General features: G+C 43.3%; 1 protein-coding gene across 1 annotated transcript in view; it reads left to right on the top strand.

The window, feature by feature from the left end:
• The window catches only part of LOC129337988 (macrophage mannose receptor 1-like), a 75,772-nt gene extending 65,254 nt beyond the window's left edge, over positions 1 to 10,518 (top strand). The window contains exons 28-30 of the mRNA XM_054992023.1: positions 2,520 to 2,723; positions 7,712 to 7,756; positions 8,871 to 10,518. Coding sequence (XP_054847998.1) covers positions 2,520 to 2,723; positions 7,712 to 7,756; positions 8,871 to 9,070 — 449 coding nt within the window. The 3' untranslated portion in view covers positions 9,071 to 10,518. The remainder of the gene's footprint in view (positions 1 to 2,519; positions 2,724 to 7,711; positions 7,757 to 8,870) is intronic.
• The last annotated feature ends 8,704 nt before the right edge of the window (positions 10,519 to 19,222 follow it).

Genomic DNA, 19,222 nt, shown 5'->3' on the forward strand with positions numbered 1-19,222 from the left:
GATTCTCTGGCAGTTGCAGCTTTCTCCATGCAGAATGTAAAAAGTCTGGGAATAATAATAATAATATATTAATAATAACATTCGATTTATATACTGCCCTTCAGGATGACTTAACACCCATTCAGAGCGGTTTACAAAGTACATTATTATTATCCCCACAACAAGGTATCATGCCATAGAGTTAAGGTTTCCAGCTCCAGCTTAGAAAATCCTGGAGATGTGGCCAGGGGAGCCTGGAGAGGACAGGATTTGGGAAAGGGAGGGACCACAGCAGGGTATAATGCCATGGAGTCCACTCTCCAAAGCAGCCATTTTCTCCAGGGGAACTTATCTTTATGGCCTGGAGAGCAACTGTAATTCCCGGAGATCTCCAGCCACCACCTGGAGGCTGGCAATCCTACAAAGCGGGCCTGTGCAGCATCCATGGGAGGCCGGCCACACCACCTGCTGCGCTGATGGGGTGGCTGGCTCACTGGATGCTGAGCTGGCCCTCTTGCAGCAGCTGCTGGCCAAGGAGCATGCTAAGCTGGTGGCGGCAGCATGGACAGTTGTGCCAGAGGGCTGTCAAGTAAGGGGCAGGGAACCGAGCGGGCCCAAATTGCAGAAGTGCTGCTGGGGGCAGCCACACCCTGTGCAATGATGTCACTTCCCAGAAGTAACATCATTGCATGGTCCTGGGAGCATGTGCATGCAAAGCACATGTGTGTGTGGTGCCAGGGGCACCACCTCCTGCTAGGAGTTGCCCCAAGTGTTGGCATGTCATGCTACGCCACTGAGTTCCACCACCTCTTCCCAGAAAAAAAAAGCCCTGACCATATGTATGCATGGAAAAAAAGCCAGGGAAAGGTCAGTTCTACATCTCACACCTTTCCTCATATGGAAATCTGGAGATTGAGAGAAGCAAAACAGAATCAGAGTCTGCCTCTCATGTGGAAATCTGGAGATTGAGAGAAGCAGAATGGAATTGGAATCGCAAGAAATTGACTGTGTGGAAAAGACCAAAGATGTCCAGGAACAACGCAGGGTTTAACATGGGGCGAGGGGGACAGCCCCATAAACCATTTGCAAGAAACAAGAGAAGAGTTTTGAGAGACTGAATCAAATGCAGAGAGTACTCAATGAACCAAAAGACTGCTTTGGTCAAGTTGTCTGGATGTAATTAAGAATGAGTGGTTAGCATGAAAGAATTTTTGCACTTGCACCTACTTAGTAGATCACATAGTTTAACAAAAATGAATGAGAGTCAACATTAAAGAGCTTATTGACATGTGCCTACAAAGCTGATTTGGGTCTGCTGAACATGGATGAATCATGGTCTCTCTTTTAACATTCTGAGCTGGAGAAGAGCTTCTCAAGGAGTTGGTACCCAGTTCGAAATACTGCTGAATATTTAAAACTGGATGAATTTTTGTACTGAATCAAATAATTACACATTTTGGCAACATTTTCTAGTCAACACAGCTTTAAAATGCCTCTAATTTTTTACCATCAACTAGAAATTTAATTAAAAGCTCTAGAATAGTTTATAGAGTCCCACAAACAATTCAGATCCTATATATCAGATTATAACCAGAAAACAGCCTTTTTGGTAATGCATTTAGTTATGAGTAAGTCTCATTGAACATAAATGGACATACCTCTGAGTAAAAACAGCATTGCCAAAATTGGAGCCCAACAAGCAAGGGAATTTTTACGTGTGGCGTGCAGTGGACAAGCTCCCTCCTACCTACTCTGCACTCCTAGTCAAACCATCCTGCAAAAGGATGTAATTTACATTTTAAAGCTCTGTCATTAGAAATAAAGGAATTAGAAATAAATGAATAATATATTCAACAATATATTAAAGGGTCTGAGACTACCTCTGAGTAAATATACATAACAATGGACTCCTTGAATTTTTTTTTGTTGAGTTTATTTTTAATCTTAAAAAATTCAAATCAAATTGTTTCCTCCTCTCATGACACTAATTAGATGAGTGAGGTATAAAACTTCTGCACAAGTGCAGAAAACAACAAGTTCCATTTTTAGTGAACTTTACACACAAGGAAGCAAATTTTTGGCCTTAGACTGGGGAGGGGATGTGGCTACCTAACACCGTGGAGAGTTGCTGCCAGTCTGAATAAATAAAACTGACCTTGATGGAACAATGGTCTGATCCAATATAAGTCTGTTTCATGTGTGATTGAAATGATAAGACTCCATCTGTTAAATAAACTTCACTCTAATAACGAAAAGTCACAGTCATTTTTCAAAATTATTTATCACTGAAGTCTTGTGAAAGAGTTTTCAGGTATGGGAAATATATGTTAGAAAATATGTACATTTAACAAGTGAAATGACAATTTTCCAGACAATATTGTTAATATCTTATATGTTTAGATTCAATAACTGTTCATTTTATCCAAAGGGAGAAAGTTCAATATGCAAAGAAGCCAATGCAGCTTTAAAATATTTTTCTGTACAGAAATGTGCTGTTTCCCTTTTCAGTCATTATGAAGTACGTTTCTTTTTATCATTAGGAGAATGGATATGGCAAGACAACACCGCAGTAGATTTTGTCAACTGGAATACTGGAGAGCCCCGAAATTATAGTGAAGCAAACTATTTCTATTATTTCAATTCAGCGGATACGTTGTGTGTTGCAGTGGGCCCTGAAAATTGGAAGTGGTTTGCTAGAAACTGCCATATTCCTTCCGATGGATATATTTGTAAAGCACCCAAAAGTAAGTCTTAAATATTTAACATCAATGTGTCTTATTCTCAACATGGCCCTCAGTGGCAATTGGCAGGCTACCACAACAGTATTGCCTGGGTAGCCTCATCTACCTCACAGTGTTGTGAAGATAAAACAGAGAAAATAATGATATAAGCTGCTCTGGGTCCCCATTGTGGAGAAGGGCCCGGTATAAATGAAATAAATACAGCTGAAGATGGTCGATAGGTAGGTTTGTTAGTTGGTAAGAAGGAGAAAAGGAGGCAGGTAAAGGTGATGACTTGAGGGCTGCAGGAGAAGGGAAACAGGAAACTGTTTGTGTGTAGGAAGGGGGATACAGGAGAAAATGAGGTGCCCCCTGGAAGTCCTCCACTGCACAACTGGTCACAATGGCAGCCTTCATACAACTGGGCAATAGTTTTCCCAGGTAGAGTCTGCCAGGGGAAGGAAAGCTGAGGGGGTTGATAAAGGTAGACTTGCTGGTAAGAAGGAAAGAAGGAAGCAGGAAAAGTAAAGAGGTTCTGGGAGGTTCTGGGAAAGGAAAGAGGAAATGGGGGAGGGGAGAGGAAAATGAGATGCCCACCACACGTTGTTGCAGGCCCCCCACTTGTTATAGTGAATTTACAGTCCCATCCTAAGACCCCTCTGGCCAGGGCTCACCAACACCACTGAGGTGCTACTGAAGCACGGACATGATGCACTGGCCTCTTAATGTGGCTTTTTCCCTCTCTTAAATTATTAAAGAATAGTAGTTTGTAATGTGATTAAAATGCGAGTGGTCAGTTATATATATTGATGGTTATGTCTTGTGCTGATGAAAAAATGTAGATCAGGAAGAGAAACTTCTGGTTCATGAGATAAATTATCTCCTCCCCCACCCCCGCCCCACTGGGACTCATGCAGATGCCTCTAATTTAACAAAAACGGACAAGTTTATTGTCATTTCTGAAGAGGGGTTAAAGTTTACTTTAGCTGTCAGATACTATACTGTTGAATGCGCCCCTAATATTTACAGCTGAGCTGGGTGATAGTTTCTTTTACTTTGTTTTGTTAAGAAAGGAGTTTGTTTTAAAAGGATTAATAAGATTTATTCCTTTTACTTCTGCCTTTAACCCAAGAGAGGGATGCCAGAATGTCTTTAGTCCCAACACTTCCCCAGTCCCATTTACCTTAGGACTCAACCCTGAAGACCAGGTTAGCTTACTTCTGGATCCTACCCAGATCGAATACCTAAATCCCAACCTCCTATCTCCCTAAAATAATCTACTTTGCATAACCCAGGATATCTTAACATGCCATTTCTCTGTTAGGCCCTCTTTCTCCATCTTTTCATCTTTTCATGTGCCAAGCCCTATTTGAGGGCCTGGTCTCACATGCATGAAACTCGTATGTGACTGGGGGAAACTCTGCTTGAGTTTAACGTGCCACCGCAGGTTCCTTCAAAATGGTTTGGGAGAAAAGAAAAGGGCTCCCATGTGTGCGCACGAAGGCAATAGCGGCTTCATCTGTCTATGCTTTCCACCCAGCGTGGTTTCAGACTGAAAAGAGCAGGGGGAGGGGGTGAGCCCTTTCTCTCTTTTCCTCCTGTTTGTCCAGAAATGCATGAAACATGCAGTAAGAGAAAGAGCCCACCCCCCAATTAATCTTTTCTATCCACGAAAACATGCTGTGTGGAAAGCAGGGACAAAGGAAGCTGCTCCTGCCTCCACATGCACACATGGGAGCCCTTGTCCTTTCCCTCAAAACATTCTGATGATCAGCACAGTCACACATTAAACTCAAGAAGAGTTGGAGCTTCCCCCAATCACACACAAGTTTAGTGCACATGTGATCAGGCCCAGAGGCACTGCTAGCCTTTCCCTGCCTCCAAAACTCTTCTCCTCCACCCTCTCTCAGATATCCCACAGACTCCCACGGATTGATGGCACTGGAAATTAACACACTCCCCCTGTAGGCAGGATTTTGCTGTGATGCCTGGAGGGCAGAACTAAAGGCCATCTGTCACAGCAGGCACCACTAATCAACATCTGACAACCACAGAAATAATAAACATCCCTGTGCAAGTGCCAAACTGCATAGTGAGCACACCAGAGCCCCCAGTAACTCTGGCAGCACCCACCAACCAAAATCAGTACACTGCTGATGTCTCATGAGTGGCACACATGGGCACAGCCCCGTGATGTCATGCTGCCTCCACCCATGCTGCCTCCATCTGCCAGTAGCACAGGACAAAAGAACGGCCCACCCCACAACTCCCAAGGAAGCAGGTGGTCTGTGTGACATTTGTTCTGATGTTAACTCATTGTAGGGAGCTGTGCAGACATGGGTTCCCCATCTCCACACTGGAGCAGCAATAGGGCAACACTCAACTGCACCCTCAACAAAGGCCATTTGTCCCCCACCCCATAGCACACTGGGGAAGGGCACCCATGTGGCAAATGGGAGGCATGGGTTCTGTTCTCAGGAAGGGAAATGTTGGCCGAATGCCAAGTCTACCTGCTGCCCAGCAATGGGATGAGCAGCAGAATAGTGCAAGGCACAGGCCAAGCTCAAACCCACTCCTCCCACTCTCATGAACAACATCCTTACTACTCTGCCAGCTGGCTGCAGACAAATGAGATACCACACAGGACTACAGGCATTCCTAGCAGTAATGATGATACCACTGGCCATATGGCTCTTAGCAGGAAAGACTGCAAAGACAGGCATGCACTGGGACAGCATGGCTCAGGCCTCTGGTTAGATGCCCACTTAGAGGCAGTCCATGCTACACAGCTGAAGTCTTGCCCTCTCAACCGTATCATGGGGGATGGGCTGGCCATGCTGTTTGGCTGCCCTCCATGCCCATCATTTTTGCCTTCATGCCCACATGCTGCACTCAAGAGGCCTATCACTGCTATCAGCTACCATTTGCCACAGTAACCCTTACATTCCAGTCATCCTCACTCCCCAGGCAAGCTACATGCATCACAGCAGTGATGTGGGAAAGTGGGCAACCTGGAGTCCTTCCCCCCTAAAAGAGTGCACTAGTGCCCCTCACTCGATTGCCCCACAGCCCCCTCTTTGTGGGACCTTAATGCTGAAGACACTTTATGTTAGGAATGGGCAGGGGGTGGGGCCAAGCCTCATCTGTCAAACCTCAATAATGCAGAGAGAGAGCTGCAGAGCAATTCAGATTTTTACTGGACAGCATTAGGGATACTATGACACACCTGCGAATGGGGTTGCCAGCCCCCTCGTTCCAGTAAGGTTCCTGTGAATTTGCAAGTTGCACGGACTTTAGAGATACAGGTACCTCTGACCCAATCACCAACTACCTGTGACACAGATGGCTTTACTGAATGAATGCCATCTCAGCAGCTCAAGACTGCATAGGGGCTAGACTGCAGTGAGTGATTTGGCAACCCATTCCAGGGAGGTGAGATCCATGGGGGTCCTGCCATAGGTTTGGCATATTGTTTACATAGGACAGGGACTGACATCATCTCCACCCTGTTAGATGGCTGGCTGCACAGAGACCAGTAATGAGTAATGCCCCAGTCTGACACTGAAGTGCAAGTGACTGCTAGAGTTCAGTCTGAGGCGTCGGAGGGAGTGCCAGGGGTGAGCGCGCATGCTGCAGAGTTGGCAGCCGTGGCAGCAGCACAGGAGGGATGGGAAGCCACCCACGCACCGCCCCAGCCACCTGCCATGCCTAGCCCACAGCTACTGCAGCCTCCCAGCCCTCCCGCGCTGCCACCGCCACCAGCACACGCCCCCAGCCAGGAGCAGCAGCCGTGGGCCAGGCACGGCAGGTGTCTGGGGGTGGCACATGGAGCAACGGAGCAGGAGGGCTGGGAGGACTCACATGTGCCTCCCTAGCCACCCGCCCTGCCTGGCTGGGAGCATACGCCAGCGGCAGCAGGGCAGGGCAGTCTGAGCGGGCAGCCCTCCCGCCCAGCTGCCCCGCAGTCTGGGTGCATGTGCACGTGCAAGGGGGCAGGAGCAGACCTGAAGCTGCCCCCGGCCTCAGGCACCAGAAACCCTGGCGCCGGCCCTGCATGCATCTATAATCAAACTTGTGATACTCTAATGGAAACCTTGAATCTTCCCAGAGCTACAGAACAGTTGGTTCGGCCATTTTAGCAAGTGCAGGGAAACCCATTTATTAGTAGGTTTCTGGTATGTCAACCAACATTCACCAGATCCTAACTTTTGAACTCAGCAGGCAGGAATGAATACAGCATGAATTCCAGAGAGGTGGTCTTGAAGCCAACCCCCTGGAATCTAAGCGTGCCTCCCCCTGAGAGAAGTGTTAGAAAAATGCTTGCTTTCCCCCTCAGTTGTTTGTGCTAAATGCTCTCTCAGTGCATTTCTACCACCGTGCAAGGCTACATGCTCTAAGTGAGCATGACAGGGGCCTGAATTCTGTAAATCGAAGCACGTTTACCGAAAAACACACTTCATTCAAATGAGTAGAACTTGCTGCTATGTAAATAACTTTAGGTTGGAGCGCTACTTTTTTAAAAAAAAAATAGATTCTAGGGGAACCTTGAACCATGGTGCAATTTTTTCTGCTAAAACTCAAGTCTGAGCTGGGTAGCATATTATGAGCTGCTGTGTACTATTTGGAGAAACCACAGGACAAAGCATACCAAACAAACAAAATTGTAGTCCAAGAGCTGCATATATTTTCTTGGGAGTGGTCAACGACATTCTTCCCCTTGAGATTCCAAACAATTTTGGCCATTTTGTTACTACAAGCTGATCCCATATAGTTTATATCAAGGGCAGGAAATAGAAGCTGGCCCTACTGAATTGTCACACTGGAGCAAAGGCAGCCACTCAGTCACCTGCAAAATCAATGTGGTTCACTTGCAACACTTGTCGATAACCAGCATCCTGCCCCCTCAGCTATCCCTTCCTTGTATTCAATGCTAAATGTAACTGATTTAAAATCCATTCATGTTCACTATGATATGGAGAATTAACTGTTTTCACTTTTAAAATTTTTGATAGTTATTGAAGCTAAACCAACTGAAGGATCTTCAAACCATGAAAAAGGTAAGACAGACGTATGAAAAAGCATCTCATATGGTAGGCACACATGTTATCTATCACTATGATTGTATTTCAGATGAAAAGCCATGCTGATATCCTTGTCGTTGAACTCTAAGCAACAATTACAACATCCCAGAATAAATAAGTAAAGGGCATAACTCTATAGAAGCAAAAGAAAAGGCATGAACTAGCAACTATGGGTCCCCAGCCACTGGCCCCAGTCATGCCTTGAAATTGTCACAGTTATACTCCCTCCCACTGTATATTATCCATCCTTCACTGACCCTCATGACAAGAGTGTGTTAGCAGCTTCACATCCCAATTACTACTTGTCAGCCCACTCGGGCTCTGTTGTAGATCTACAGTGCTTCTGTTTTGCCTCTTCACACCGGTATTCCTAAATGACTTGCACCAGATTTGCTCATGTAGAGCTTCTGCCACTCCATCCCCCCAGTCTCCCATATCCTTAGCATTGCTTGATAATTTGACAAAAAATGACAGCAGGGTGATTTTACACTCTGTGTGTGTGTGTGTGTGTGTGTGTGTGTGTGTGTGTGTGTGTGTGTGTGTGTGTGTGTGTCACACACAGAGAGAGAATAAGGTTACCTTGTTTTCATTCTAGTGAAGTAAAAACAATTAAGGAATGTCTACATACTTATTTGACATTTGGGGAATATTGCACTGCAAAGTCCAGTATTAAAGTGACTCTCCTACACACACACTCACACAATATACACAGGCAGAATAAGAATACCTTGTCTTATTTATAGTGAAGCAGAACCAACTAAAGGGTGCCCAGTTCCTTTTTTTAACCTTTTTGGTGCTTGGGGATTGTTTTGCTGCAATAGTGAGGAGAGGATACCTTCACAGCCAAATGTTCTTCTCAGCCACTTTCCACTTCATGTGTTAGCTCCTATAAAAACCCAGTTCTGGCTCCACAGGTGCTCTGTTTCTGCATCCTTCATCCTTTCTCTCAACCAGGTGACCATTTCCCTGATTTGTAAGTTCCTTGCATACTGTTTTCAGGTGCATTAAACATTACTTGGCCTATTGTAAAGAGTAGACACGGGTTTTGTATGCTTACCTGTGTGACGATGTATATATTTTTTTCCTTCAGCAAAGAAAGAAGGGGCTCCTCCACTGGCACATGGCATCCTTGCGACGGTGGTTATGCTTGTTCTCCTCATCCTTGCTGGTGCTGGTATCGCAGGCTATATTTTTTACAAAAGAAGATACAGACGGCAACTGACTATAGCTGGCTTTGACAACTCTCTGTATCATGACAATACAGTCATGCTTCAAAATAATGACTCCTAATGTCTTGTGGAACATTTTGACAATGAGGATGGACAGTAGCTAGCTACCCTTAATAAACAGATTAATAGAAGTAACTGAATACCAATTGTTATAATCAGAAATATCTGGAGGTTCTTTCTACATTCTGACTCATGATATGGAATGTTTTTGGTAAATGCTGGTGATTCAGTGAAAATGTATTCTATAAAGCATAGTTTCAAATCGAAGATCCAAGCTAAGATTCCATCATGTCTGTTTAATGAGGGAAGGAGTGAAGAGAGACTGAATATGTAACCACATTCTCCCACCTCAACAGTCAAATAAACCTGCTGGGTGGGGGTGGGATTGGAAAAATGGCAAGGCACCACTGATAGAGATTTGGTATAACAGCACTCAGTGTGGGTGATGACACGAGGATGTCAGAGCACCATAGAGCCCCTTGGTCAGACCAAGGGAACTTGAATGGGCCTTAAAGAAATAGATGGATTTTTCTCTTCCCTAGCATGACTCTCAGTCTTGACAAGCTAGCTGCAAACCTCCTACAGCCTAGGGGCTGATGACTGTCTGAGATTCCCCAGAATTAAGAATGGTCAGAATGACTGCCACTGGTGGGTAATGAAGATCAGCTTGGAAACTCTTGGATTAATTAGCAAAGATAAGATTGTCATTTCGGGAACCTCCACATTCAGAGGCAGTAAACCTCTGAAGCCCAGTGCCATCAGGGGAAGGCTTCAGCCTCTGTGCCCCATTCATTGGCCCTCTGGAATAACTGTTGGCTACGGTGAGACAATCAGCTTCTCTCTCCAAGAACTGACTTCCCTGACTATACTGAAAAATGTGTGCAACAGGACCATGCACTAGCACCGAACATCAGGAAAAGTAGGACAACCTCGCCCAGCTTCTCTTATTCCTACAACATTTGTTCTGCCTCTTACCAGGCCCTCTGCTCCCAGGTAATCCAAAGGTTTCTTCTTGTTCCCAGGTTGATTTCCAACAGTGTCTCAAGTTTTCTATACCAAGTCTCACCCTTCCTGGAGCTGAGGCCCAACTCTGGCTACTCCTGCCCATCTCAAACTTGAACCTTTTGGCTTTTTGGATTTCCTCCCAGTTCAGTGTCTTCCCCCTTGTAGACTTTCTTCTCCCCTTTGCTCTAACACACCCTCCCCCCAAGTCTTAGCCATGCCACTGTCTCTGCCAACCACACTTCTACAGTCTCTCCCATTAAGGATGCCATTTAATGCCTCTGCTTCTCTCCATCTTCCTTTAATCTATTTGCTTCTTTATTTTTCATGCAACCACACTTACTGAGAGGGTATTATCAAAATCCTCACAACACCCTGTGTCTATTTGGGGCTGAATTCAGTTTGAGTATTTTTGCTGTATATATATTGCAATTGATTTATTGCCTATATTACATTTTCCTACCTTTTATCTATCCCTTTGTAGCCAATAAAACTGCATCCTTCTGAGTTTAGTATCTCATTCCTTTCCATGATATGACTTTCAAGCACACCTTGTATAAATAGAGAGCTGTCTACAGAGACTGTTTTTGCATACGTATGGTCCTAGTTGGACCAGAGCTTTTTTATTTAAGGCTTAAAGGGGCTAGTCTCTCCACAAACATTGAACACACACACACACACACATACCAGGACATTTCACTTCCCAACATTTTAAAGGCAGTAAGTATTAAGCAAGATTATAATGGGAAGGGTAGAGATCAGATTAGTATTGATTTTTGAGTTTCCATGCAAAGGGTCTCTGAGATAAAAAGACGCAATAGAGGATAGCTTCCTCATTGCTACTCACCTTTTGTGCCGTGCAAAGGTGGTGCAATGAACTGGGGCTGGAAGCCATCTTCTGCTGCCCGGTGTCTCTTTGTCAGAACCCCACATGGTCTTCGTGGGCCCTTGCATCCTTGCTTGCCAGCTAGCCAATCAGATGACTTGCCTGGCTGGCTTGGGGGCAGGCCTGGAGCCAGACTGTGGTGGGGTAGTTTCCTCTGGTCTGGCTGCCGAGTATAAAACAGTTCCCCCAGCACAATGGGACCATTCAACTTTCAGCCACTACTCTATGCCAAGCCAAACCTCTACAGCTGTAATCAATAAAGTTGTGGCCTTTTATACTCCAGCAAATGTTTTATGTGTGTCTTTCTATCACACCCCACCCTCAGCCACCATTCACTGCTACAGCCACAAGTAAGTAAATACTGTCTTATGCTAGATATAATTTACATGCTAATGATCAAATACTGCAAACCATTAACTATCAGATATCATATATTGAAATCAAATTTCCTTGGATGCCACAGTAAAATACAGATGCCAAAATAGCCCAGAAATAGCCAGAGAAAAATTGAGTATCCACACGCTGGGCTCAACTAATGGGCAATCTTTTCCTTGTAATATTGAAGTGACCCTGCCTTTCGTGCCACCACTTCAGTCTCTGTAAACTGCAGATTCTCAAAGTTTCCTCACCAATAGTCATCAGCAGCTGAAGTGGTAAGAAAAATCAAACCTCTTCAATATAGATGAAAACTCCACGAGCCACTGGATTTGGCACAGAATTATCAGGAGTAGGCTGAACCACTGCCCCTATCTTGGCTCTACTTTCACCTTTAGAATATGTTTTCTGAAAATTTGATTCATACGGTTGCCAGTCCCCCAAAGGAGCCACCACTCACCTGGCTAGTAGGGAGGAAAGGCATGGGAACAGGCCTCCCAGGGCACACTCCTGGTGCTATACAATGACATCACTTCCAGGGAGTGATGTCATCATGTAGACCACAGGAGTGCTCCTGCACTTCAGGCCAGGCCAATTTGGGCCCCAAATGGGAACTCTCCTGTGCCTGTTGCAATGACATCACTCCCAGAAGTGATGTCATCTCATCACTGCCAGGAGCATCCCCCCCCCTTCCTGGCAACCCTATTCATGCAACTTCTTCCAGGGCTTTCCTCCTTAGGGACTGCAGAAGGACTAAACTAGACATGCCTTTGTAGGTGCCACAAAGACACCACTGCCATTTTAAAGTGATTTTAAAAAGCTCTGAGGTCCCAACCTGATTGGGCCTTCTGCATGGGTCTCCTGTCCCCCCCACTTTGTTCATTGTGATTGATTGTAATGGTTTTTGACTATATGCAATAACTACTAATTGTAAACTATACGTTGTACTTTTTTTAAAAAATCAAGAATCTTATCATGAAATGGGGAAAATGCAGATCTTGAAAAACTATTGCAATGTAGACTTGGCTACAGTACAGGTAACAAGTAGTATGATGTGTGTGGTTGTGTGTGAGATAATTGTAATCGGACTGGGTGTCTTTTTTCTTTTTTTGCAATGCAGGAAAAGCAAATTGTGTTGGGAATGTTTACTGCTTTTTATATACTCTAACACATTTATAAAGAACTGCTAGAATTTCAATTGATTAATGAAAGGGCCAGAATAATTTTCTTATTTTGCACTAACCTCATATCAGAAGGATATTTCCATTCTACCCTTAAATTTAAAAGTAATTGGTAGGTAGATATTAGAAGGTGGTAAACTCTTGTCCTGGAAACCGAATGCTTAATGCAGTCATTTAAACAAATCCTACTGTTTGTACATGTTTGATTAACCAGTGTTTCCACATCCTGGATCTCGTTCACAGCTACATAAAAAAAATACATAGCCACTCTTTCAGTTCTTTGGGGCAAGACTGAATTGGCATAATTTATCATGATACCTGCCTAATTTTATCTGCTAGAAAAAACTTAAGAATTGCCTATTTTAGCAACAAAGAATCTCGTTGTAACCTGAAGACATACCAGTCACTATAGCATCCCAGAGGCATTTTATTGAAAGGTGTGTCATGGCATGGGGAAAATAGTAAAGAATCAGCACTTTCAAAATTCCAAAAATGTAATACCAGGAGGCAACACAGAAACATAATTTGCAGATCAGGAAGCGTAAAGTAAGTTGAGTCCAGCAGCCACAACCTCTATTATATTTAAGCAACTACCATCAAACAGCAAAACTACCCATTCATTCATCTATAATTTACTTCTTTCATACACATGATCATTTAGAATTTGTAACTGATCCACTTAGTTTAGTACTTGTGGTGGAGATGGCTGTTTCCAGTCTTGGTCAATGAGTGTACAAGAGAGTTACTCCAGCGCTTGGATCCGAGATGGCGGCTGATTGAGAGACTCATTTCTGTGAGCTCTCATGCTGCCGCCACACAATACAAAATGTTTAAAATTGTTTTTAAATGTTAGCCGCCCTGAGCCTGCTTGCGGGGAAGGTGGGATATAAATATGAAATAATAAATACATAAATAAATACATACATAAATAAATAAATAATAAAGCCATATGGGCTTTTTTAAAAAACTATTTTTGTAAGAGATAAATACATGTATCTGCCACCAGTCCATGTGATAATTTTATTTTGCATATTCACCTTTGAATAACTTCCACAATGAAAATGTAATTCTGCTTTTTTGTGGAAAATGAAAGTCTGCTTCCTCCTCTTGTCCAAATGGGTCGAATCCACATTACTCATTCTAAGTCGCATGTTCCCCACATTCCCCACGCAATCCCGAGTGCCGGTCACATTACCTCATTAAACAGACGCATTTCATTCGCATTTCTCCTGAATATGTGGTCACAGGTTTTCAATGGGAGCTTCACGGTGGCCGTGAACGGGCCAATGCGCAATTTACGCGGTTTTTTTAAAAACCACCCCCTTCCTGTCTCTCCGGCCGTTCCGAGAGTTCCTATTGGCTGATTCAACGCAAGTGCTCCGTAGTCTGCAAAAGACTGTTTTTGACTTCATAGCATTGGATTTATTGATTATGCTGTTTCTGAATCAAATCTGGTAGTTTGAAAAATCATTTTGGGGTGAATCCATCCTCAGAACGGACTCGCGAAACTTCCTTTTTAACTGTTTTTTATTTTTTTTATTTTATATTACTGTAATATCGAAATTACGGTGAATCAATCATTTGAAATAAAGAAAACACAGAGCAGGACCTCCATCACTCCTCCATGTTTCCCCCAAGTTATAATCGGTCCTCAATGACATTTTACATTTCCTCGAAAACTGTCAGGGATGATGTTCTATAACCTCACACAAGGAAAATGGGGCGCGAGACATGCAGGCACACAAACATCTTCAAAGATGTTTCTTTATAAGGCAAGATCGAAATAACGAAAAAGTAATTTTAAAACAATAAAAAAAAAATTAAAAGGTCAGGAAGATTTGTTCCCGCCCGCAAAAGCGGAAAATGTGTGTGTGGGGTGAATGCGGATTCGGCCAGTTACTATTGGGAACATAATGACACTCCAAGGAAGAGAAACTTCAGTAAAATTCAAGCACTGAACTGTCCTGCATAGGAAATGCCCACAAAAGCTTCCCACATGCTTCCAAATTTCCAAAAAAGAAACGGGAGAGAGCCATCAGTGCTGTCAGTGGGGGAAAGGGAGGCATCATTATCTTCAATGATGTTTCTTTATAAGGCAAGATCGAAATAACGGAAAAGCGCGCTCAAAAATTTTTTAAAAACTGGGCGGGAAAAAAAGGTCCCGCCCCAAAAAGCGGTTTTCGAGCGGCCGTGTGACCAGAGGGACGCGCAAGAAAGACGGATTGGAAGCAGGAATGTGAACGAAGAGGAAAAAATCACGGATTGGAGGCAAACGGAAGATATCCGATAAACATGCGGGTAATGGGTGAATGTGGATTCGACCCATGGTCTTCATAGGAACGACCTGCTGCTAGTGGGCATGCGTGCCCTGCCTTCCCTTTGCACACATACAGAGAGTAGCAGGAAGATAGTGAAACCAGCTGATTCAGAGATGGAGAGGATTCCCTTTTAGCTCTTGTCGCTTGGTACTTGGCTTTTATTTCCTATTCCCTACTCTTGTGGTTTGCTGCCCATAGTCCTTGCCTCTATACTGGCTCCTCCTCTCTCTGTCATGTAACTATGTCTTGATGAGGCCTCCTGTCACATGCCTGGAGCTCTGTGGATCCCAACAGCTTTCTGGAGGTTAAAGGTGTGTCCCTGGTCTGAAAATCTTGAAGACAACTGGCTTAGATTGTTGGGTTCAGACATGGGAAGCAGACCTTATGGTCTCTGCTCAGCCATGACATGGAGGGAATTACAGTGATTCAACCAGTCCTATCTCCTAGATTTGTTGTGAGGATAAATTGTAATTCAAGAAAGTGAGTTAAATAACAGACTTCAGGTCACCCTAGTCTGTGCAAAATATTAATGGGTGTAGTTGTCAGCTGGCTGTGGTAACTGCATCTTAAAGTAAAAGGTGCTAAAAGAAGATGCTGTTTCTGCTTCCTGTCCCTCTCATTGCCTCTTCTTTTATGGTGGGATGATGTAAGGCAACAGAGAGTCTCTCTATATGTTACTAAGTACCTAGGGGACACTCAAGTTTCGCGAGTCCGTTCTGAGGATGGATTCACCCCAAAATGATTTTTCAAACTACCAGATTTGATTCAGAAACAGCATAATCAATAAATCCAATGCTATGAAGTCAAAAACAGTCTTTTGCAGACTACGGAGCACTTGCAAGTGCAGGATTGTATGTCTAGTCCTCAACTCGTGCAGGCTGTTCTTGCTCAATGCACGTAATGCCCATTTCACGGGAGTTCCCTTTGTGTAATTATATATGCAAGTGATTCCGGAGGGCAAAGTGCTAATTCCGTTCTGGTTTTGCTGCGAGAACAAGTACTGTAGAGTAGACTCCTTTGAATTGCCAATTTGCATTTCTTTAAGGTGTTAGAAAGTGTCAAGATCTGCATTTCAATGAATGGATGTGGGGAAAACTGGGATACTTTTAGCAATTGAGGAGGAACTGATATCAAACATGTGACGTAGAGCAAATTGAAGTCTGACTGTGCGATCGAGTGCATGGAAAGTTGGAGGGGGGACACGTGAAATGAGTTTCATTTGAGCATCCCTAGGTACTTAGTAATGTGTAGAGAGACACAGAGCTTATGGGTGTGTTATCACAAGGTATAAAAGATGCATCTGATATTTAGTACAGCCAGGAGCCATGTTCCAAGTTGGAGTAGAATTGCATATTTAGTGAATTTACCACACTTATAAGAGCCCTGTGAGTGGTAAGCTGCAGTATTGCAGTCCAAGCTCTGCTCATGACCTGAGTTTGATCCTGGCAGAAGCCAGGTTCAGGTAGCTGGCTCAAGGTTGACTCAGACTTCCATCCTTCTGAGGTTGGTAAAGTGTAGATGACTGGGGAAATGGCAAACCACCCCGTAACAAAAAGTCTGCCAAGAAAATGTTGTGATGCGACGTCCCCCCATGGGTCAGCAATGACTCGGTGCTTGCACAGGGGGCTACCTTTACCTTTTTACCACACTTAATACAGGCATTAGGCGAAATTTTATTTCTTGCAATTTCATTAAGCCTACAAGTACTTAATTTATTGTATGCAATATTGTTTAAATCATACAATTTCATAGTTTTTGCGAATATTTCTTCCAGCGTGACAAGGCTATTCATAAATTAGGTAACATTCTGTCTGCCATATAAGTTACAGGCTGTAATAAAAATAATATATTACCCTCTTTCCCCTTCTTTGTCTTCTATTTTATAATTTATGCTATTTTACAAATAGTGGGTTTCTGTCTTGTTCATTAAGAAATCATAAATTGGAACATGACAGAGGCAGTCCAGTCCAGAAGATGGCAGCATCATCACATGCACTGACGTAATTAATTTTTAACATCCCAAAGAGAAATACATTATAGAAGCATCCCAGATAACACTTTTGCTCTCACACTTCCATGTTCAGACTACATGGGGCTACAGTTTCTGATACAGACATAGTATGTAAGTAAGCTTTGCATGTCCATAGTACTAATTGGAATGTACATTTTCACTATATCATGAATGCAACATGGTTTGCATGTGTGACTATTACAGATTTAACCCTACAAATCACTCAATGTCATCTCAAGTACAATAATATTCAATGAGGTCATTTCACACACTCAGATGCCATCCTTAAGGGGAAAAGATCAAGTATGGGAGTCAATGTTATGCCATGCCTAGACAGGTGCACATCGTCCAACTGGATCAATGTGTATTATAGAGTTAGAGCCATGCCCTGTACTCATCCTACAATTGTAGACATTGCTGACAGTTGTGACTGATGTCAGAAAGAGGGTGTGTACTTTACCCTGTAAGCCATATCAGGCAGGTTTCCTGGAGAGGCAGCATAAAGATTTTCTTTAAAAATTAACAAAAATGGGCAAAGTTGGTGCTGGGTTTTGGAAAGAAACTGAAAATGATCTGGCTTTAATAATGCTGCACTTGAATACATAACATTTCACTATATGTGTATATAAAAGAAGGTATACCTTTGTTATTATATATAATGTTGTTGTACTGGTGAGTATACACAAATAATGGCTGCACAGGAAATTTAAGCATCAGCCAAGTAGGGTTCAATTTGCAAATAATGGGGGACATTTCCCATTGTGTGTTGTGCTATGGCTGGTGATGCCATTAAACATTACTCCATCACAGTGATGGAGTGTTGTCTCAGAGATGTTGGGGATTGTGGTGACAGAAATCAACATACTTTTCATAGGCTTCCAAATGCTTCATGGAAACTGGTTTATCATAGTGTAAATAGAGAAGTTTCCAGTTCAAATCTAGCACAGCTACAAACTCACTGTAACCCTAGGCACATTGCTATCACCAAAGCATTCAGTGCTCATTATAGCCTAAACAAAGGAAGGAGCTGCATCTTCTCCACTTGGGCAGGTGATTTAAATTGGGATAATTGCAGGGAGAAAGGCACTAACCTCACTTTACCATAACCTGACCAAGTTTCCTCTCCCCAACCATAGTCATTTTTATCTTAACAGAGAGAGAGAGAGAGAGAGAGAGAGAGATCCTGATCCTGATCCTGATCGTAGATCTGCTGTATCGTTAGCAAGAACAGCATTTTTGCAAATCCTGGTTTACTCGAAAGGCACTGCTCTAGCATTCTCAGTAAGTCCCCTTTTTTGTTTTCTTTGTAATTCTTTTTTTTTATGTGAAGGACTCACTTTCTTGTACTGCTTGTTGCTGCTAATGCTCTAATCTTCTCAACTAACTGGAATTTCACTTTCCATCTCACGTTTCCTCAAATAGGCTAAACATTCAAAGTGCAACATTGGAGGTCTGTTTTCTTAATAACTGTTCTGATAATTTACTGGTCTGAGATTCAGTCATCTGTGATTATTTTCCTATCTGTTCAAGGTGCCTCTATATGAAGATGGGCAACATTTGAAAACAAAAGACACAGAATATCTTGTACTAAGACCAGGTTGGGGGGGTCTTAAAAAAGGGGTGCCAGATGTTCACTGCCTTGGGGATGCTGGCTGGCTGGCAGGAAGAAATACCACTACCACACAAAGTGCCAGCACAGACTAGTACCAGCGCATACTACCAAGGGGGGAAAAGCAGCTTTCAAGTTCTTCAGAACTTTTTCCATGCTGGATGTAAAAAACAAAAGGGGTGGAACATCTTTCTGCCCATGACATGAAGATTTCTTTGTCTATGCATCCCATAGGATGTCTGTGGGATGCTTACTGACTTCAAAGGCCAGAGGGTGTAACTAGCTGGTATCAAATTGTGCTCTGGAATGATGAGAAGAATGAATGTTAGGAAACAAAAATTGGAGTTAGTTTCAGGTAGGAAACCGTGTTTGTCGTAGAAGAGCAAGATTCCCTTGGAAGGGAGCTTTGACTCTCAAGAGCTCACACCTTGGAAATCTAGTTGGTCTCTAAAGTGATACTGGACCCAAAAACTGGAATCGTTTAACTGAAAATACAATTGCCAGCCACTTGTCTGAGACAAGAGAGTCATGCTTCACTTTTCCTTTGTCCCAGGGTTGACAACAGCCAGGCTGTTGCAATCACTGCAATCACTGATGTTTAAAGTTCTGAAGAGAAACACAGAGAGCTGTGATGATGCAAGGTCTGTAATAACCTTGTTTGGGTAGCCAAGGGTTATCTTGGGACAATAATCCTGGAATAATTTCTCCTGGATCCTGAGTGTATGAACAGGACCCATGTGGACATGCAGATTGCTAACAGTTTTGAGGTATTCAGTCCTAGCATCATACACCTCTGCAAGCATTATTACCTTAGTAACATGCAGTGAAGGA

The sequence above is a fragment of the Eublepharis macularius genome, chromosome 11 (assembly GCF_028583425.1).
Source record: "Eublepharis macularius isolate TG4126 chromosome 11, MPM_Emac_v1.0, whole genome shotgun sequence".
NCBI lineage: Eukaryota > Metazoa > Chordata > Lepidosauria > Squamata > Eublepharidae > Eublepharis > Eublepharis macularius.